The sequence below is a fragment of the Pseudophryne corroboree genome, chromosome 9 (assembly GCF_028390025.1).
Source record: "Pseudophryne corroboree isolate aPseCor3 chromosome 9, aPseCor3.hap2, whole genome shotgun sequence".
NCBI classification, from domain to species: Eukaryota; Metazoa; Chordata; class Amphibia; order Anura; family Myobatrachidae; genus Pseudophryne; species Pseudophryne corroboree.
Window position 1 is genome coordinate 280,914,173 of NC_086452.1, and position 22,978 is coordinate 280,937,150.

At 46.2% G+C, this 22,978-nt stretch overlaps 1 protein-coding gene across 3 annotated transcripts in view; it reads right to left on the bottom strand.

Moving 5' to 3' along the window:
• Positions 1-22,978, bottom strand: part of SLC25A38 (solute carrier family 25 member 38) — a 278,685-nt gene that overhangs the window by 144,045 nt on the left and 111,662 nt on the right. For 2 of the 3 annotated variants that reach the window (XM_063940319.1, XM_063940320.1), the window contains exons 3-5: positions 21,857-22,036; positions 21,298-21,466; positions 19,710-19,876 (exon numbers count right to left, since the gene is read on the bottom strand). In XM_063940319.1, the coding sequence (XP_063796389.1) occupies positions 19,710-19,876; positions 21,298-21,466; positions 21,857-22,036 (516 nt within the window). Of the gene's footprint in view, positions 1-1,482; positions 1,582-19,709; positions 19,877-21,297; positions 21,467-21,856; positions 22,037-22,978 lie in introns of those variants that run through there. The other variant, XM_063940321.1, reaches the window with a different exon arrangement.

Sequence of the window (22,978 nt, forward strand, 5' to 3'; positions counted from 1 at the left end):
TATTATTTTGAGTCTGTTTGTATTTCCTAAAAGCCATCTTTTTTGCTTTCACAATAATTGATACTTCTTTTGTGAACCACACTGGCTTCCTTTTCCTGTTGCTTTTCCTAACCCTTTTGATACAAAGCTCTGTTGCACATAGTAGTGCACTTTTCAGTTTTTCCCACCCCTCCTGCACTTCTTCCAAGTTCCTCCAGTCCGCCAGTGAATCACTTAAACATCTCCCCATTTTTGCAAAGTCAGCATTTCTAAAATCCAACACCTTTGTTTTTGTGTGACAGGAGTTGGATCCTGTCTTTATACTAAACCATACTGCTTGATGATCACTTGATCCCAGGTGCTCACCCACATATATGTTGAATATCCCGTCACCATTTGTAAGACTTAAATGTAATACTGAGTCTATGCGAGTGGGCTCCCTCACCAATTGCTTGAGAGATGCTCCCTATTTGCCACTTGTAGCTGAACTTGCAAAAGACCCCTCCCAATTTACATCAGGTAAATTAAAGTCTCCCATGATTATGACTTCTCCCTTTAAAGCCATTTTAGTGATGTCCAACAATAGGTTCCTGTCCAAAACCTGCCTCTGGCATGGTGGTTTATAGATCACCCCAATGCAAATAATGTCCTTCTCCCCAGTTTCTATGGTGACCAAAAGGCTCTCAGTTTTGTCCTCAATATTTTGTATTAAAGCAGCATTTATGCTTTTTTTCACATACATTGCTACCTCTCCTCCTATTCTATCCTTCCTAAATAAATTGTATCCTGGTATAGCTATGTCCCAGTCATGATTCTCATTGCACCATGATTCTGTAATTGCCACAAAATTCAGGTTATCCCTTGTCATTATCGCAATTAGCTCTGGAATTTTGTCTCCTAAGCTCCTAGCACTTGCACACATAGCTTTAAGAATTTTGTCTGTGCATTTGTTATTAGCAGCCATGTCCAGACTGTACAAAATAAATGACAAGTTTAAAGTTGAAATTACCTGTTTGGGGATGTTGCTCAGTGTTTTTTATTTTATTTTTACTAATCAGGAATCACACTCTGTCCTTTACACCACGACTACACCTCACTAAATGTAAAGATATGGTACACCTGATCGCAAAGGCCAAAAGATTAAAGGAGGTAAACACCAGAGAGCATGCAATAATAAACTGTTTCACTGTGCAACTTCCCCACACATGCAATGCCAATTACAAACAAATCATTACATGTATACATACATGAGAAGTTGCAAAGAAGTTCATTTATAGTTGTTGGTGCTTGATGTTTCCTTTCAGTTTTCGTACAGTTTAAGTATAGGCTAAGTACAGTAAAGGCTGAAAAAACATATTTCTGCACTTTGAATTCTATACCCTGCCTATGTCAGCCAGGCTATGTCAGCCTTGTATCCCTTAATATGAAGGCCAAATACCAAGTGTTTGCATTTCCCCTGATTAAGGCCACACCTCACTACCCATCACCCACAGAGGGTCAGTGAGTAGAGCAATAGATTTAAAACAAACAAATGCTGAGGGGGACAGATACCATCACATAAGTACAAAACACTAACTGGGAGCAGTAGTTCAAATTAATTACCTGTAGATGAGAAGATGAAAATGAAGATAGACGTTAGATCAGTCTTTGCAGGGGTTGAATATGATTGATAAGAAGTACAGGCTAAGTACAGTAAAGGCTGAAAAACCACTTATATTTCTCCACTTTGAATTCTACACCCTGTCTATGTCAGCCAGGCTATGTCAGCCTTGTATTCCTTAATATCACCAGTGTACAAAGACGTAGGTGCATGTATGTGTGCAACGTTCGTTCAAATCAGACATCATAGGCCATAGCACTGTCCCAGCATACTCTATAGGTTGAATGTTGTCCCACACCCAACCAGTGGTCCAGTGACCGCCGAGTGCATATAGAGGATGTCCCGTCCTCCTCCCTGTCTTCCCAAATACAGTCAATAGTCTGATTTGCTAAATGAATACATACGTGTGTCTAGGTCACCGATTTATGTGTTTGAATTTTTTTTTGTAATTATGTTTAGTGTGACAACAGTTCTGACAGTTATTGTCTACTGTCAAAGGATGGACTGTCAAAGTCAAAAATATTACATACAGAAAACATACAAACTCCACACTGATGAGTCGCTGTGCGTGCGAAAACACACAGCGTGCACAGCGATATATGGTAGCATATGCATTCACACAGACAAGCCACAAAGCTATATTCAACACATATTTCACACCACACATAAATTAAACATGTCAAGCACCAGACATTATAATGTATTAAATTATATAATAGAGTATAACATCATATATATGTATAAAAGGAACGGAACAAGATAAACATGTTATGTCAAAAACAGGATTTTAATACCTACCGGTAAATCCTTTTATCCTAGTCCGTAGAGGATGCTGGGGTCCACTTCAGTACCATGGGGTATAGACGGTTGTGCAGAACCCATGGGCACTGACTTTTCAAAGGGTGTGAACTGGCTCCTCCATCTATGCCCCTCCTCCAGACCTCAGTTATAGGAACTGTGCCCAGGGAGACGGACATTTCAAGGAAAGGATTTACTTTAATACTAATGGTGAGATTCATACCAGCTCACACCTCAACCATGCCGCACAACATGGCATTCAACATAACACACGCCAACAGGCATGAACCCTTTACAGCAACATGCTTAAAACAAATGTAACACAACTTGTGTAACTATAATGAACAAACCGCAGGTAAAGTACGCACTGGGTCGGGTGCCCAGCATTCTCTATGGACTAAGAGAAAATAAGAATTTACTTACCGATAATTCTATTTCTCGTAGTCCGTAGTGGATGCTGGGGACTCCGTCAGGACCATGGGGGACAGCGGCTCCGCAGGAGACAGGGCACAAAAATAAAGCTTTAGGATTAGGTGGTGTGTACTGGCTCCTCCCCCTATGACCCTCCTCCAAGCCTCAGTTAGGATACTGTGCCCGGACGAGCGTACACAATAAGGAAGGATATTGAACCCCGGGTAAGACTCATACCAGCCACACCAATCACACCGTATAACTTGTGATCTGAACCCAGTTAACAGTATGACAAACGTAGGAGCCTCTGAACAGATGGCTCACAACAAATAACAACCCGATTTTTTTGTAACAATAACTATGTACAAGTATTGCAGACAATCCGCACTTGGGATGGGCGCCCAGCATCCACTACGGACTACGAGAAATAGAATTATCGGTAAGTAAATTCTTATTTTCTCTAACGTCCTAAGTGGATGCTGGGGACTCCGTCAGGACCATGGGGATTATACCAAAGCTCCCAAACGGGCGGGAGAGTGCGGATGACTCTGCAGCACCGAATGAGAGAACTCAAGGTCCTCCTCAGCCAGGGTATCAAATTTGTAGAATTTTGCAAACGTGTTTGCCCCTGACCAAGTAGCAGCTCGGCAGAGTTGTAATGCCGAGACTCCCCGGGCAGCCGCCCAGGATGAGCCCACTTTCCTTGTGGAATGGGCCTTGACAGATTTAGGTTGTGGCAAGCCTGCCACAGAATGTGCAAGTTGAATTGTGCTACAAATCCAACGAGCAATCGTCTGCTTAGAAGCAGGAGCACCCATCTTGTTGGGTGCATACAATATAAACAGTGAGTCAGACTTTCTGACTCCCGCCGTTCTTGAAATATATATTTTCAATGCCCGGACCACGTCCAACAACTTGGAATCCTCCAACTCGTTAGTAGCCGCAGGCACCACAATAGGCTGGTTCAGGTGAAAAGCTGACACCACCTTAGGCAGAAAATGAGGACGCGTCCGCAGTTCTGCCCTGTCCGTATGGAAAATCAGATATGGGCTCTTATATGATAAAGCCGCCAATTCTGATACTCTCCTGGCTGAAGCCAGGGCCAGTAGCATGGTTACTTTCCATGTAAGATACTTCAACTCCACCGATTTGAGCGGCTCAAACCAATGGGATTTGAGAAAATCCAAGACTACATTAAGATCCCACGGTGCCACTGGGGGCACAACCGGGGGCTGTATATGTAGTACTCCTTTTACAAAAGTCTGGACTTCAGGAACTGAAGCCAATTCTTTCTGGAAGAAAATCGACAGGGCCGAAATTTGAACCTTAATGGACCCCAATTTGAGGCCCATAGACAATCCTGTTTGCAGGAAATGTAGGAATCGACCCAGTTGAAATTCCTCCGTGGGGGCCTTCCTGGCCTCACACCACGCAACATATTTTCTCCAAATGCGGTGATAATGTTGTGCAGTCACCTCCTTCCTGGCTTTTACCAGTGTAGGAATGACCTCTTCCGGAATGCCTTTTTCCCTTAGAATTCGGCGTTCAACCGCCATGCCGTCAAACGCAGCCGCGGTAAGTCTTGGAATAGACACGGTCCCTGCTGAAGCAGGTCCCGTCTTAGAGGTAGAGGCCACGGATCCTCCGTGAGCATCTCTTGAAGTTCCGGGTACCAAGTTCTTCTTGGCCAATCCGGAGCCACTAGTATCGTTCTTACTCCCTTTTGCCGTATAATTCTCAGTACTTTTGGTAAGAGAGGCAGAGGAGGGAACACATACACTGACTGGAACACCCACGGTGTTACCAGAGCGTCCACAGCTATTGCCTGAGGATCTCTTGACCTGGCGCAATACCTGTCCAGTTTTTTGTTGAGGCGGGACGCCATCATATCCACCATTGGTTTTTCCCAACGGTTCACAATCATGTGGAAGACTTCTGGATGAAGTCCCCACTCTCCCGGGTGTAGATCGTGTCTGCTGAGGAAGTCTGCTTCCCAGTTGTCCACTCCCGGAATTAATACTGCTGACAGTGCTATCACATGATCTTCCGCCCAGCGAAGAATCCTTGCAGCTTCTGCCATTGCTGTCCTGCTTCTTGTGCCGCCCTGTCTGTTTACGTGGGCGACTGCCGTGATGTTGTCCGACTGGATCAACACCGGCTGACCCTGAAGCAGGGGTTTTGCCAGACTTAGAGCATTGTAAATCGCTCTTAGCTCCAGTATATTTATGTGAAGAGACATCTCTAGGCTTGACCATACTCCCTGGAAGTTTCTTCCCTGTGTGACCGCTCCCCAGCCTCTCAGACTGGCATCCGTGGTCACCAGGACCCAGTCCTGTATGCCGAATCTGCGGCCCTCTAACAGATGAGCACTCTGCAACCACCACAGAAGAGACACCCTTGTCCGTGGCGATAAGGTTATCCGCTGATGCATCTGCAGATGCGATCCGGACCATTTGTCCAGCAGATCCCACTGAAAAGTTCGTGCGTGGAATCTGCCGAATGGAATCGCTTCGTAAGAAGCCACCATCTTTCCCAGGACTCTTGTGCATTGATGCACAGACACTGTCCCTGGTTTTAGGAGGTTCCTGACAAGTTCGGATAACTCCCTGGCTTTCTCCTCCGGAAGAAACACCTTTTTCTGAACCGTGTCCAGAATCATTCCCAGGAACAGCAGACGTGTCGTCGGGGTCAACTGAGATTTTGGAAAATTCAGAATCCACCCGTGTTGTTGCAGCACTAGTTGGGTTAGTGCTACTCCGTCTTCCAGCTGTTCTCTGGACCTTGCCCTTATCAGGAGATCGTCCAAGTAAGGGATAATTAATACGCCTCTTCTTCGTAGAAGGATCATCATTTCGGCCATTACCTTGGTAAAGACCCGAGGTGCCGTGGACAATCCAAACGGCAGCGTCTGAAACTGATAATGACAGTTTTGCACCACGAACCTGAGGTACCCTTGATGTGAAGGGCAAATTGGGACATGCAGGTAAGCATCCTTTATGTCCAGGGACACCATAAAGTCCCCTTCTTCCAGATTCGCTATCACTGCTCTGAGTGACTCCATCTTGAACTTGAATTTTTGTATGTACAGGTTCAAAGATTTCAGATTTAGAATAGGTCTTACCGAGCCGTCCGGCTTCGGTACCACAAATAGCGTGGAGTAATACCCCTTTCCCTGTTGTAGGAGGGGTACCTTGACTATCACCTGCTGAGAAAACAGCTTGTGAATGGCTTCCAATACCGTCGCCCTGTCTGAGGGAGACGTTGGCAAAGCAGACTTTAGGAACCGGCGAGGGGGAGACTTCTCGAATTCCAACCTGTAACCCTGAGATACTACCTGCAGAATCCAGGGGTCCACCTGTGAGCAAGCCCACTGTGCGCTGAAATTCTTGAGTCGACCCCCCACCGCTCCTGAGTCCGCTTGTAAGGCCCCAGCGTCATGCTGAGGGCTTTGCAGAACCCTGGGAGGGCTTCTGTTCCTGGGCAGGGGCTGCTTGCTGCCCTCTCTTACCCCTTCCTCTGCCCCGAGGCAGATATGACTGTCCTTTTGTCCGCTTGTTCTTATAGGACCGAAAGGACTGCGGCTGAAAAGACGGTGTCTTTTTCTGTTGGGAGGGGGTCTGAGGTAAAAAACTGGATTTTCCGGCAGTTGCCGTGGCCACCAGATCCGATAGACCGACGCCAAATAATTCCTCCCCTTTATACGGCAATACTTCCATATGTCGTTTGGAATCCGCATCACCTGACCACTGTCGCGTCCATAAACTCCTTCTGGCAGATATGGACATCGCATTTACTCTCGATGCCAGAGTGCAAATATCTCTCTGCGCATCTCGCATATAAAGGAAAGCATCCTTTAATTGCTCTATAGTCAATAAAATACTGTCCCTATCCAGGGTATCAATATTTTCAGTCAGGGAATCCAACCAGACGACCCCAGCACTGCACATCCAGGCTGAGGCGATGGCTGGTCGCAGTATAACACCAGTATGTGTGTATATACTTTTTAGGGTAGTTTCCAGTCTCCTATCCGCTGGATCCCTGAGGGTGGCCGTATCAGGAGACGGTAACGCCACTTGTTTTGATAAGCGTGTGAGCGCCTTATCCACCCTAGGGGGTGTTTCCCAGCGCACCCTAACCTCTGGCGGGAAAGGGTATAATGCTAATAACTTTTTTGAAATTAGCATTTTTCTATCTGGGTTAACCCACGCTTCATCACATACATCATTTAATTCCTCTGATTCAGGAAAAACTACAGGTAGTTTTTTCACCCCCCACATAATACCCCTTTTTGTGGTACTTGCAGTATCAGAGATATGCAAAGCCTCCTTCATTGCCGTGATCATATAACGTGTGGCCCTACTTGAAAATACGTTTGTTTCATCACCGTCGACACTAGATTCAGTGTCTGTGTCTGGGTCTGTGTCGACCGACTGAGGTAAAGGGCGCTTTACAGCCCCTGACGGTGTCTGAGACGCCTGGGCAGGTACTAACTGGTTTGCCGGCCGTCTCATGTCGTCAACTGATTTTTGTAATGTGCTGACATTATCACGTAATTCCATAAACAAAGCCATCCATTCCGGTGTCGACTCCCTGGGGGGTGACATCACCATTATCGGCAATTGCTCTGCCTCCACGCCAACATCGTCCTCATACATGTCGACACACACGTACCGACACACAGCAGACACACAGGGAATGCTCTTATCGAAGACAGGACCCCACTAGCCCTTTGGGGAGACAGAGGGAGAGTTTGCCAGCACACACCCAAGCGCTATAATATATATGGGAACAACCTTATATAAGTGTTGTTCCTTATAGCAGCTTAAATATATCCAATATATCGCCAAAAAATGCCCCCCCCTCTCTGTTTTAACCTGTTTCTGTAGTGCAGTGCAGGGGAGAGTCCTGGGAGCCTTCCTCACAGCGGAGCTGAGCAGGAAAATGGCGCTGTGTGCTGAGGAGAATAAGCCCCGCCCCCTATTTCGGCGGGCTTTCCTCCCGTAGTTTTAGATAACTGGCATGGGTTAAATACATACATATAGCCTTAATGGCTATATGTGATGTATTCTTTTGCCATAAGGTATTAAAATATTGCTGCCCAGCAGCGCCCTGCACCCTCCGTGACCGCTTGGTGTGAAGTGTGTGACAACAATGGCGCACAGCTGCAGTGCTGTGCGCTACCTTCATGAAGACTGAAGAGCCTTCTGCCGCCTGTTTCCGGACCTTCAATCTTCAGCATCTGTAAGGGGGGTCGGCGGCGCGGCTCCGGGACGAACCCCAGGGTGAGACCTGTGTTCCGACTCCCTCTGGAGCTAATGGTGTCCAGTAGCCTAAGAATCCAATCCATCCTGCACGCAGGTGAGTTGAAATTCTCTCCCCTAAGTCCCTCGATGCAGTGAGCCTGTTGCCAGCAGGACTCACTGAAAATAAAAAACCTAAAAAACTTTTTCTAAGCAGCTCTTTAAGAGAGCCACCTAGATTGCACCCTGCTCGGACGGGCACAAAAACCTAACTGAGGCTTGGAGGAGGGTCATAGGGGGAGGAGCCAGTACACACCACCTAATCCTAAAGGTTTATTTTTGTGCCCTGTCTCCTGCGGAGCCGCTGTCCCCCATGGTCCTGACGGAGTCCCCAGCATCCACTTAGGACGTTAGAGAAGAGGATTTACCTGTAGGTATTAAAATCCTGTTTTCTCATACGTCCTAGAGTGGGGATGACTTCCTTGGCAATACCCTTTCGGGCTAGGATACGGCACTCAACAGCCATGCCGTCAAACGTAGCCGCGGTAAGTCTCGATACACACACGGCCCCTGCTGTAGTAGGTCTTCCCAAGGAGGAAGAGGCCGAGGATCTTCTATGAGCAACTCCTGAAGATCTGGATACCAAACCCTCCTTGGCCAGTCTGGGGCAATGAAGATTGCACAAACTCTTGTTCTTCTTATTATTTTGAGAACTTTTGGAATCAGTGGAAGTGGAGGGAAAACATATACCGACTGGGTCACCAGTGCATCCACTGCTATTGCTTGAGGGTCTCTCGACCTGGAACAATATCTCTGAAGCTTCTTGTTTAGCCGAGATGCCACCATGTCTACTTGAGGAACTACCCAAAGACTTGTCACCTCTGCGAAGACTTCTTGGTGGAGGCTCCACTCTCCTGGATGGAGATCGTGTCTGCTGAGGAAGTCTGCTTCCCAGTTGTCCACTCCCCGAATGAAAATTGCTGACAGAGCTCTTACATGTCTTTCTGCCCAGAGGAGAATCCTTGTCACCTCTGCCATTGGCGCTCTGCTTTTCGTTCCGCCTTGCCTGTTTATGTACGCGACTACTGTTACATTGTCCGACTGGATCTGCACGGGATGATCTTGAAGAAGATGTACCGCTTGTAGAAGGCCGTTGTAAATGGCTCTCAATTCCAGAACATTTATGTGAAGGCAGGCTTTCTAACTTGACAATTTTCCTTGGAAGCTTTCCCCGTTTGACAGCTCCCCAGCCTCGGAGACTTGCATCCGTGGTTATTAGGACCCAGTCATAAATCCCAAACCTGCGTACCTCTAGTAGGCAACAACTGTGTAGCCACCACAGGAGCGAAATCCTGGCTTTGGGGGACAGGATTATTTTCCGATGCATGTGTAGGTGGGATCCGGACCACTTGGACAACAGGTCCCACTGGAATACTCTGGCATGAAATCAGACAAACTGTATGGCCTCGTAAGCTGCTACCATTTTCCCCAACAACCGAATGCATTGATGGATCAACACGCTTGTTGGTTTCAATATTTGTTTGACCATTTTTCTGGATTTCCAGAGCCTTTTCCACTGGAAGAAATACTCTCCGTACTTCTGTGTCCAGAATCATCTCTAAAAAGGACAATCTTGTCGTCGGTTCCAACTGCGACTTTGGAAAATTCATGATCCAACCGTGTTGTTGGAGTATTGACAGGGAGAGTGCGATGTTCTGCACCAACTATTCCCTGGATCTCGCTTTTATCAGGAGATCATCCAGATAAGGAATTATATTGACTCCATTTTGACGAAGGAGGACCATCATCTCTGCCATCACCTTGGTGAATACCCTCGGTGCCTTGGAGAGTCCGAATGGCAACGTCTGGAACTGGTAATGGCAATCCTGTACTGCGAATCTCAGATAAACTTGGCGAGGAGGATAAATGGTAAGATGCAAGTAAGCATCCTTTATGTCTACCGACACCATGAAGTCCCCCTCCTCCAGACTGGAAATCACTGCCCCCAAGGATTCCATCTTGAACTTGAACCTTTTCAGGTAGAGCTTCAGATTTTTCAGGTTTAAAATCGGTCTGACCGAGCCGTCCGGCTTCGGAACTACGAAGAGGCTTGAATAAAAACCTTCTCCTTGCTGTGACAAGGGTACCAGGACAATGCGCTGATCCTGACATAATTTTTGAATTGCCGTTGTTACTGCATCTCTTTCTGGAAGAGAAGCTGGCAAGGTCGATTTGAAAAATCGGTATGGGGGATGTCTTGAAACTCTAGTTTGTACCCATGGGACACTATTTGTAAGACCCATTGGTCCAGGCCAGATTGAATCCAGATTTGACTGAAAAGTTTCAGACGTGCTCCCACCCGAGCGGACTCCTTCAAGGGAGCCCCAGCGTCATGCTGAAGATTTGGCAGAAGCAGGGGTGGACTTCTGATCCTGGAGACGCTGCTGATTTCTTTCCTTTTCCCCTTCCCCTACCTGCAAAGAAGGGGGAACCTTTGGCCTTTTTGTATTTGTTGGGCCGAAAGGACTGCATGTGAGAGTGATGTGTCTTTTTTGCCGGTGTAGGAGCATAAGGCAAGAATGTCGACTTACCTGCGGTAGCCGCCGAGACTAACGCATCCAGCTCATCACTAAACAAGGCCTCACCTTTATACGGGAGAGCCTTCATATTTCTTTTGGAATCTGCATCAGCATTCCACTGGCGAATCCACAACGCCCTCCGAGCCGATACTGCCATGGTAGCGGCTTTTGAACCCTAGAGTCCAATATCCTTCATAGCTTCCAGCAGCATGTATGCGGCAGCGTCTTTGATATGACCTAACGTTAGGAGTATCTCGTCTCTATCAACCGTGTCAATTTCCAATGACAAGTTATCTGACCATTTTTCGATAGCAAGACTCACCCACGCGCAAGCAATGGTGTGTCTGAACTGCGTACCATTGGCCACATAAATAGATTTTAATGTAGTCTCTATTTTGCGGTCTGCCGGCTCCTTTAGTGAAGCCGTCCCAGGTGCAGGGAGAATCACCCTTTTTGTTAACCTTGACAGTGCACTGTCTAACACCGGGGGTGACTCCCATCTTTTCCTGTCCTCTAATGGGAAAGGATAAGCAATCTGAATCCTTTTGGGAATATGAAATTTCTTTTCAGGATTCACCCAAACTCCCTCAAAAAGAGTATTTAGCTCGTGGGAAGGAATGAAAGTTACCTTACATTTCTTTTCCTTAAAGAAAATAGGATTTTAATACCTACCGGTAAATCCTTTTCTCTTAGTCCGTAGAGGATGCTAGGGTCACATTAGAACCATGGGGTATAGACGGGATCCGCAGGAGACATGGGCACTTTAAGACTTTGAAAGGGTGTGAACTCGCTCCTCCCTCTATGCCCCTCCTCCAGACTCCAGTTATAGGAACTGTGCCCAGGGAGACGGACATTTAGAGGAAAGGATTTATTGTTAAACTAAGGTGAGATTCATACCAGCTCACACCTCAGGCATGCCGCACAACGTGGCATTCAACAGAACACAAGCCAATGGCATGAACAATTGCAGCAACATGCTGACAATAAGCGTAACACAACATGTGTGTAACCACAACTAATAACTGCAGACACAGTACGCACTGGGACGGGCGCCCAGCATCCTCTACGGACTAAGAGAAAAGGATTTACCGGTAGGTATTAAAATCCTATTTTCTCATAAGTCCTAGAGGATGCTGGGGTCACATTAAAACCATGGGGTTATACCAAAGCTCTAGAACGGGCGGGAGAGTGCGGATGACTCTGCAGCACCGATTGACCAAACTTGAGGTCATCATCGGTCACGGTATCAAACTTGCAAAACTTAGCAAAAGTGTTTGATCCCGACCAAGTAGCTGCTCGGCAAAGCTGTAACGCCAAGATCCCCCGGGCAGCCGCCCAGGACGAGCCCACCTTTCTAGTAGAATGGGCCTTCACCGATTTCGGTAACGGCAATCCTGCCGTGGAATGAGCACGCTGAATCGTACCACAGATCCAGCGCGCAACGATCTGCTTGGAAGCAGGACACCCAATCTTGTTGGGATCACACAGGACAAACAGAGCCTCTATTTTCCTAATCTGAGCCGTTCTGGCGACATAAATCTTCAAAGCTCTGACCACATCCAGAGACTTTGACTCAGCGAAAGCGATAGTAGCCACTGGCACCACAATAGGTTGGTTCATGTGGAAAGAGGAACCACCTTTGGTAGAAACTGCTGACGTGTCCTCAATTCAGCTCTATCTTCATGGAAGATCGAATAAGGGCTCTTGTGAGACAAGGCCACTAACTCAGACACCCACCTTGCAGATGCCAAGGCCAACAGGATGACCACTTTCCAAATGAGGAACTTCAACTCCACCTTCTACAAAGGTTCAAACCAATGTGATTGAAGGAACTGCAACACCACATTAAGATCCCATGGTGCCACTGGAGGCACAAATGGAGGTTGGATGTGCAACACGCCTTTCACGAAAGTCTGAACTTCTGGAAGGGAGGCCAATTGTTTCTGAAAGAAAACCGATAAGGCTGAAATCTGTACCTTAATTGAACCCAATTTTAGGCCTGCATCCACCCCTGCTTGTAGAAAATGGAGAAAACATCCTAGCTGAAACTATTCCATATGAGCCTTCTTAGATTCACACCAAGAAACATATTTTCTCCAAATACGATGGTAATGTTTAGACGTTACCCCTTTTCTGGCCTGAATAAGTGTGGGAATGACTTCACTGGGAATACCCTTACGGGCTAGGATTGTGCGCTCAATCGCCATGCCGTCAAACGTAGCCGCGGTAAGTCCTGATACACACACGGCCCCTGTTGTAACAGGTCCTCGCGCAGATTAAGAGGTCAGGATCTCCTATGAGTAATTCCTGAAGATTTGGATACCAAGCCCACCTTGGCCAGTCTGGGACAATGAGGATCGCCCGAATCTTTGTTCTTATGATCTTTAGAACTTTTGGAATGAGAGGAAGTGGAGGGAATACATACACCGACTAAAAAACACCCACGGTGTCACCAGTGCATCCACTGCTATTGCTTGAGGGTCCCTTGACCTGGAACAATATCTCTGAAGCTTCTTGTTGAGACGAGATGCCATCATGTCTACTTGAGGAACTCCCCAACGACTTGTCATCTCTGCAAAGACTTCTTGGTGGAGGCCCCACTCTCCTGGATGGAGATCGTGTCTGCTGAGGAAGTCTGCTTCCCAGTTGTCCACTCCTGGAATGAAGAACGCTGGAAGAGCGCTTGTATGCTTTTCCGCCCAGCGGAGAATCCTTGTGGCTTCTGACATCGCCGCTCTGCTTTTCGTTCCGCCCTGACGGTTTATGTACGCTACTGCTGTTACATTGTCCGACTGGATCAGTACGGGTAGATCTCGAAGAAGATGTTCCTCTTGCAGAAGGCCGTGGCAAATAGCCCTTAACTCTAGAACGTTTATGTGGAGACAAGTTTCCTGACTTGACCATCTTCCTTGGAAGTTTTCTCCCAGTGTGACTACCCCCCAGCCTCGGAGGTTTGCATCCGTGGTTACTAGGATCCAGTCCTGGATCCCGAACCTATGCCCCTCTAGGAGGTTAGAGCTGTGCAGCCACCACAGGAGTGAGACCCTGGTCTTGGAAGGACAGGATTATCCTCCGGTGCATATGTAGGTGGGACTCGGACCACTTGTCCAACAGGTCCCACTGGAACACTCTGGCATGGAACCTGCCAAACTGAATGGCCTCGTAGGCTGCAACCATCTTCCCCAGCAACCGAATGCATTGATGGATTGACACTCTTGCTGGTTTCAGAACTTGTTTGACCAGACTCTGGATCTCCAGAGACTTTTCCACTGGAAGAAAAACTCTCTGAAGTTCTGTGTCCAGTATCATTCCCAAAAACGACAATTGCGTCGTTGGAAGCAACTGCGACTTTGGCAAGTTTAGGAGCCAACCATGTTGTTGAAGAACTGTCAGGGAGAGTGCAATGTTTCGCACAAACTGGTCCTTGGATCTCGCCTTTATCAGGAGATCGTCCAAGTACGGGATAATAGTGACTCCTTGTTTGCGAAGGAGAACCATCATTTCTGCCATCACCTTGGTGAAAATCCTCGGAGCCGTGGATAGACCAAACGGCAACGTCTGAAATTGGTAATGACAATCCTGAATCGCAAATCTCAGGTAAGCCTGATGCGGAGGATAAATGGGAACATGTAAGTAGGCATCCTTTATGTTCACCGAAACCATGAAATCTCCTTCCTCCAGACTGGAGATCACTGCCCTGGGAGATTCCATTTTGAATTTGAACTTCTTCAGGTAGAAATTTAGGGATTTCAGGTTTAGGATTGGCCTGACCGAGCCGTCCGACTTTGGGACCACGAAAAGGCTTGAATAAAAGCCTTCTCCCTGTTGTGACGGGGGCAACCAGGAAAATTACTTGATTCTGACACAACTTTTGTATAGCTTCGCTTACTACCTCCCTGTCCGGAGGAGAAACTGGTAAGGCCGATTTGAAAAATCGGCGAGGGGGAACGTCTTGAAACTCCAGTTTGTACCCTTGGGACACTATTTGTAAAACCCACGGGTCTAGGCCCGAACGGATCCAGACCTGACTGAATAGTTTTAGACGTGCCCCCTTACCAGTGCGGACTCCCGCAAGAGAGCCCCAGCGTCATGAGGTGGATTTGGCAGTTGCAGGGGAAGACTTCTGCTCCTGCGAACTCGACAAGGTTGTTGATCCTTTACCTCTTCCCCTCCCTCTACTAGCAAGGAAGGAAGAGCCTCGTCCTCTTCTGTATTTATTGGGCCGAAAGGACTGCATTTGATAGTGGTGTGTTTTCTTTTGTTGCTGAGGAACATAAGGCAAAAAAGATGACTTCCCCGCGGAAGCCGTAGATACCAAATCATCGAGGCCATCCCCAAACAGGACACCACCTTTATATGGGAGAGACTCCATATTTTTCCTGGAGTCTGCATCAGCATTCCATTGGTGAATCCACAATGTTCGCCTAGCCAAGACCGCCATGACATTGGCTTTTGATCCCAAAAGGCCAATATCTCTCGCAGTTTCCTTTAGGTATGCTGCAGCATCCTTGATATAACCCAGCGTCAAGAGGATGCTATCCCTATCCAGTGTATCTATATCAGATGACAAGTTATCTGCCCACTTTTCAATAGCACTACTCACCAACGCAAATGCAATGGCAGGTCTGAGCAGTGTAACCGTGGTCGCATAAATGGATTTTAACGTAGATTCTTGCTTACAATCTGCTGGGTCCTTAAGGGCCGCCGTGCCCGATGCTGGGATAGCCACCTTTTTAAACAAACGTGACAGGGCCTTGTCCAAAATGGGGGGTGACTCACACTTTTTCCTATCCTCAGTGGGAAAAGGATAAGCAACCGGAATCCTTTTGGGGATTTGAAACATTCTGTCTGGGTTTTCCCCAGACTTTTTCAAATAGAGCGTTCCGTTCATGAGAGGGAGGAAACGTCACCTCCGGTTTCTTTTCTTTATACATACAGACCCGTTTATCAGGAACAGCAGGGTCCTCAGTGATATATAATACATCTTTAATAGCCACAATCATGTACTGAATGCTCTTTGCCAATTTTGGATCTAATCTGGAATCACTATAGTCGACACTGGAATCAGTGTCCGTGTCGGTATCAGTGTGCATCAACTGGGCAAAAGAACATTTTTGCGACCCCGAGGGGTCCTGGACTTGCAATAACATATCCTCCACAGATTTTTTCCACGCCTGGTTCAGAGACTCAGACTTATCTAATCTCTTACTGATAAGAGCCATATTCACATTCAAGACATTCACTCAGTCAGGAGTTGGCGGTACCGACAGGGTCACCCCCGCAGTCGTCTGTGTCCCTAATACAGCCTCCTCCAGGGAAGAGCACTCAGCCTCATACATGTCGACACACGTGCACCAAACACCCACAGACACACTGGGCTTATAGGGGACAGACCCACAGTAAAGTCTGTCACAGTGACACAGAGAGGATTTGCTAGTTCACAACCCAGCGCCAAACTAACAACTCTGAAAACACTAAAAAAAATGCCTCAGACCTGTAGCGCTTTTAAATGCCAATATACTGCACCAATATGTACTGCGCCCCCCCCCCCTCCCCCGTTTTGCACCCGGATACTTGTCAGCGGTGTAAGGAAGGACCAGAGTCTATGCAGCCTTGTGGAGAGGAAATGGCGCCGAGCAGTGAGCTGAGAGAGTGAGGAAGAAGCTCCGCCCCCCGTAATGGAGCATTTCTGTCCCGCTCAAATTAACAAATAATTATACTGGCGGGGGTTAGGACAGTGCCCAGGCACTAATGTCCCCTCTTGCCAGTAAACTTTTAATGAGGATTTATGCTGCCCAGGGCACCCCCCCCTGCGCCCTGCACCCTGCAGTGCCTGTGCATGTGTGGGAGCATGGTGCGCAAAGTTCCGCTCGCTGCACGGTACCTCAGAATGCCGTCACTGGAGAAGTCTTCTGATCTTCTGCTACTCACCTGTCTTCTGACTTCTGGCTCTGTAAGGGGGTGACGGCAGGCTGCGGGAGTGAGCATCCGGGAGCGCCCAGCGATCATCAGGAGCTAATGGTGTCCTGTCAGCCAGAAGCAGAGCCATTGAACTCACCAGAAGTTGGACATACTTCTCTCCCCTAAGTCCCACGAAGCAGGGAAACTGTTGCCAGCAGTCCTCCCTGAAAATAAAAAACCTAAGTCTTGTCAGAGAAACTCAGTAGAGCTCCCTTAGAGTGCATCCAGTCTGCCTGGGCACAATTCTAAAACTGGAGTCTGGAGGAGGGGCATAGAGGGAGGAGCCAGTTCACACCATTTCAAAGTCTTAAAGTGCCCATGTCTCCTGCGGATCCTGTCTATACTCCATGGTTCTAATGTGACCCCAGCATCCTCTAGGACGTATGAGAAATAAGCCTTCTCCTGAGGTACAGTAGGAGCTTCCGTAACTTCTAAGACCTCCTTTATAGCAACAATCATATATTGTACGCTTTTTGCCAATTTGGGATCTATCCCCCTGGAATCACTATCATCGACACAGGAATCAGAGTCCGTGTCGGTATCAGTATGTACAATGTTTGCAAATGGTCTCTTATGTGACCCAGAGGGGTCGCCTGCGGATGAAAAAGCAGAACCCTGAAAAATCACATCTTCCACTGATTTTCTCCAGCTTTCTGCATGAGACTCAGACTTATCTAATCTCTTACTGATATGATTCACACTATCAGGTAAATTCTTTCACCCATTCAGGCTGGTGGTGTGCCGGCAGCGCCACCACATTACAACTGTGTCCCTAAAATGGCTCCCTCAGGGGAAGAACTCCCTGCCTCAGACATGTCACACACGTGCACAAACACACCACAGACACTCCGGGACTTATAGGGACAGACCCACAGTAAAATCTGTCAGAAGGACACAGATAGGAGCAGCCAGTTCACAAACCCAGCGCCAGTAACACAATGCCTGTGAAACATAAAATGCCCACTGACATGCAGCGCTTTTTTACAATATCAATACACAATATAAAGCACCAATTTCACTGTGCCCCCCCTGTTTTGTACCCTGATACTTGTATTCAGTAGTGGAGGAGGACCAGCGTTGTCTCTGCAGCCTGAGGAGAGAAAGAAAATGGCGCTGAGCAGTGTGCTGGCTGACTGAGGAGGAAGCTCCGCCCCCGCAATGGCGCGTTTCTCCTCAGAGATTCTGATATTTATATTTATACTGGCGGCGGTAGGGCTGTGCCTCGGTATCTTATGCCCCTTTTCTGCCAGTTTTATAAGGTTTCATGCTGCCCAGAGCGCCCCCCCACGCGCCCTGCACCCTGCAGTGCCTGGGTATGTGTGGGCAACATGGCGCGCTGCGCTCCCACCAGCCGCGCGGTACCTTTAGCAGTCACCTTGATTGAAGATCTCTCTTCTAACACTCACCTGTCTTCTGACTTCTGGCTCTGCAAGGGGGGTGACGGCGTGCTGTGGGAGTGAGCATCTAGGCACAGCTAGCATTCAGTACCCTTCAGGAGCTAATGGTGTCCTGTCAGTCAGAAGCAGAGCCATGAAACTATTCAGGAAGTTGGTTCCTACTTCTGCCCCCTCAGTCCCACGAAGCAGGGAGACTGTTGCCAGCAATGCTTCCTGAAAATAAAAAACCTAACATGAGTTTTTTCAGAGAAGCTCAGTAGAGCTCCCCTGGAGTGCATCCAGTCTGCCTGGGCACATTTCTAAAACGGACGTCTGGAGGAGGGGCATAGAGGGAGGAGCCAGTTCACACCCTATGAAAAGTCATGGCTCCTGCGGAACCGTCTATACCCCATGGTACTGAAGTGGACACCAGCATCCTCTAGGACGTATGAGAAATAATCAGGGGAATGAATGTGTTAATTTGATACCTGTGGTTAGATTGTATCACATTGCAATGAGTAGTTATGAATAAATGTAGGAATATGAAGCCACAATTCTAATGACAACAAAGAACATTCCAAAGAAAGGATATGGGCAGGAAACCAGTGGTCAACCCTTATGATGTCTTCAAGGCAGGACGTTGCTTGTATATGAATCTGACCAATAACACATCATGAATGAGAAAGTTCCCTCCCCTGGACCAATAACAGAAGACTCAGTCCCAATAACAGAAGTCATGTACTCCCCCAAAATACACAGGATATAGGCATTTTTCGAGTTACACAAAAAGTTGTTTGCTGTTTTTTCTGCTGCTGGCAGTTGCGGTTTGTTGGTGTTGAGGCAGATTCAAAGATGGAGCGGAATGTGCATTGAGCAAATAGGGTGAAGTATGCTGGCTGTAATGGATTCTTTTGTAACTATCTGCTTCTTGTGTAATGATATATACTGTACATGTGATATATTGTATACATATCCTTTTAATATCAAATATATACATCACTGAGCGTTGGAACTCACAATACGTGTACAAGTGCTTGTTTTCTCTTAAGGGATGTAGTGTTTGCGACGTACAGCGCACTTTTATCATATATGGTAATAAGATGCGCCTTGCGTCCGCAATATATATTAACGCTGGCATTTTAAATATTTATTAGAAATAATCTGAACTTCACAACAGCGGGAGCAGCGCTATACCACCAACGACTACACCGCTCACAGACACCTAACATTACCATCAGCCTGTCGCGGCTGCAGCGGTCAGAGCCGCTAGAGAGCTAGGACCCAGATAGAAGCTCCAGGAAGTGGAGACAGTTTTCCGAGGACACCACTGACTAGGGTAAGATCAGGGTCAGCACCACTGGGACTGTGAAAAATCTAACAGCTGCAGAAAAACACCTGCAATCCCACTACATCTCAAAAGAGAGCTGTAAACATTTGCTTTAGATTATTGTTTTTTAATCATTTATTTTTTGTTTTGTTTCGTTTCTTTGTTCAGCGCTCGTTATTTTACCAGTATAGTTACATACAGAATAGTGTAAGAATTGTAATACAGGTTGAACTCTATGGATAATTTGTCTTCTTTCAACCTCATTAACTATGTTACTTGCTGGGTGACACATTGAATACTTATTTATGTAATGCTTATCTTGTACAATCATTTCTTTGTTTATTGTACATGTAATGGTTTTGGTTCATTGGAATCTTTCAATAAATATAAATGAAAGGGATAAATACACTAAAATGAACCTTCAGCACAATTTGTTACCTGATAAATGCAAAGTGCAGCTTGACCAGTCCAGCAGTACTTTGCACGCGAGAGCTGCATATGGGTCTTTATAACATCAGCAGGCTGAGTAGATACAGAAGCAAGGATACCAGCTATGATGCCACAACTGAAATTCGTCAGGGGAGTAAATGTTGTAGTAATATTATCTGTGGGGAAAAAAACACTTTCACAAGTTGTATATTACATAATTGATCAAGCTGACATGAAGAAAAAAAAACACATACCAAACAAGTAGTAAAAGACAACCGTTTCAAAAATTGTAATTGTGCTGCCAATTCAGACTCACTATATGCATATACTCACTATAATTCATATGCATTTACATTTCACAAATCTGGCATCCGCGATAACTATGGGGAAGATTTATTAAGCTCAGCGAAGTGATAAAGTGGAAGGTGATAAAGAACCAGCCAATCAGATCCTAACTGCCATGTCACAGGCTGGGTTTGAAGAATGTCAGTTAGGAGCTGACTGGCTGGTCCTTTATCACCTTCCAATTTATCACTTCACCGAGCTTAATAAATCTGCCCCTATATTCCATGCCTCTACGGACAATTTTTTATTTTGCTAAATATTGCTTATTTATTGTGAAAAAGTGTCATCTTTTTAATCTGTGTGTCTTTACGTTGTACGTATTTTTTCGCTTTCTACCACATCCCTAAAACTGTTAGAACATTCTGACATTAAGAAAATTTCACTGATTTTACATTGTGGGCAATTAGCCCATGGTTATATGGAAATCATTGCCTCATTCAAAGTTGCTTAAATTGTGATACACTGCAAACTATACAACAGTGTATTGCAGAGATATCTGCTAATATATAATACTTAAATTGTGGAACATACCATTCAATGTGGGGGTGTGTTGGCATGTACTAGGAATGGAAACAATGGTCTCAAGGGGAGATGTATTATACCTGCACGAATCATGTAGGTATAACGCTGACTGCTTCGCCTCATTATCGAAGCGAAGCAGGAAGCAGTAGCGCCGAGATGTATAAACGTCTCGGCAGATGAAGTGGGGGAGTGAAAACTCCTCCCTCCGGGGATCCCTGCTAAAGCCCCACAGCAAATCAGTCTAGTGTGCCTCTCCCCCCTGCTTGCTGACTGGGCATTTGCGAGATCTCGCTAGTATCGCGAGATCTCCTATGCAGCCACCACAGTCAGCGACAGAGCTGTCCCTACTGTGGTGAATGGGCAAAGACACCTGCAGCTGTTGAAACCTATAGCTGCAGGTGTCGGAACAGTCAGTGCTACTGAGAGTACATACTGTACATTGTCTTGCACATCGGCACGCTATCTTGTAGATAGCAGTGCTGATATAGACCGTAATTTAGCGCACATCCCTGCATTCATATATAGGGGAGAGGTGGTATCAGTGCACATACACATGTGCGCTGATACCACTTCTCCCCCATAGCGAGATTTAATACATCTACCCCTTAGTTATCTGGCACATACGTGTGTATGTACGGCAAACTATTAAATCCTCTAATTTTTTTTAATGAACAAAACAAAACAACCATAAACACAAAGAATCACACAAACAATAGTGTATGCTACTTACTATGTATGGTAAACATTTTGGTTTGAGTGTAAAACATTAAGTAAATGCCAGAAAATGGAGCATCACGCAGTAAGGTAGCAGTAAGACCACTGAAGAGACCACGAGGACCCTCAATTCTGTAAATATTCCCCAGTGCACCAAATACACTTTTATAGCCATAGTTCCCACTCTACAAGAAAAATTAGAGGAGCACAAGTTAGCATTTTGTTAGACTGCAAATTCAATTGTCATGTAGCGTGTGCACTTACTGTAGCATTCCCAATCACTAGATTAATACTATACTTCTGGCATAATGCCCATAATACTGATTATACACTTACTTAATGTATCATAACTATACTGAACCATGCAATCAAGCTTGTAACAGCATCCAAACAATTTTTATTTTAGATATACTGTAACATACTTCATACAGAAACGAAACAAAAGCAACAACGAAAATATTAATCCCATGTTAAATGATTAAGCAATCATTCTTTCAAAAGAAATCAATCTCACATTATTCAAATTTATTTCTGAGCTCTTCATAATAAAACCTACACTGAAACTTGAGACCCACCTCATATCGAGTCTTTACTACTGTGAAGGGTAGCATGCAAACTCCTGCTACTGTCCTGGATCCTGCTCCCAAAAGAACAGACTGCAGAGGCGCGAGATCTTTTCCTAAGAAAATATGTTCCTTCAATGAATAAAGGGTGCTGAAGTACAGACCAACACCAGGAATACAGCGTAGAAAGGACTGCAAAAATAAGAGGAGAGGCTGTTAAACCATGCAACATTTCAAAACAATGCATAATGACTACAAGGATCAGATTTGTTTAATAAAACTGATATAATGTAATATAGTAATAAATACACATTCTTTACTTGCACTAGAAGACTTACAAAATAACAGCATGTGTGTAAACTAAGATTATTATTTATTAATTATGACAGACTAGTAACGAGACTCGGCATATGCCAGGTTACCCTGCTCCCCCACTATGTGCGGCTATACCCCCACCCCTCTACACTTCGCTGTTTTGTATAGAAAGGCCCCCCTGGCACCACCAAGAGGGATCACGAGGGGTCACCAAAATGCCAGCTTCTCCTCAGTGACTGGGAGCCGGTGCTGCACTGTGACATTCTCGTGTAGCACCAGGATTCTGTCAAAGAAGAGGAGCTGGCAGCACAGGCAGAGTCTCCAGGGGGCAGCCCAGCATCTACGGGAATGCAGGGCACACCACCCAGAGTAATGTAAACGGGGACTTCCTACTTGAGGCCAAGCCCCAGATTGACGTCAACTGCCTTCCCATGAAGTTACACCCCCTTTTCAGACATGCGGGGGGCTATTTAGCGCATCGGGTGTTACTGAATCCGGTGTGATCACTGCCACATCAACATTACCCAATTTCCAGTGGCCCTGTCCCCTCCACTGTAGCTAGATCTGTCTGATCTCCTTACCAGTGGGAGCCCCTGTGCATGCACATAGGAGACGAGTAAGCCACATCCCAGTAGAAGGGATATATGTGGGATAATGATTAACTATTGTGCCTCCACCCAAGTAAATCGGACTTATTACTAGATAAAAGGGCCTAATTTGGAAAACCTGGTAAGATGTTGTGTGAATGATTTTGTGCACTAAACAACCACTTACAATACGGATAATGCTTGACAAGGAGGATATTTTATTTGATAGTCA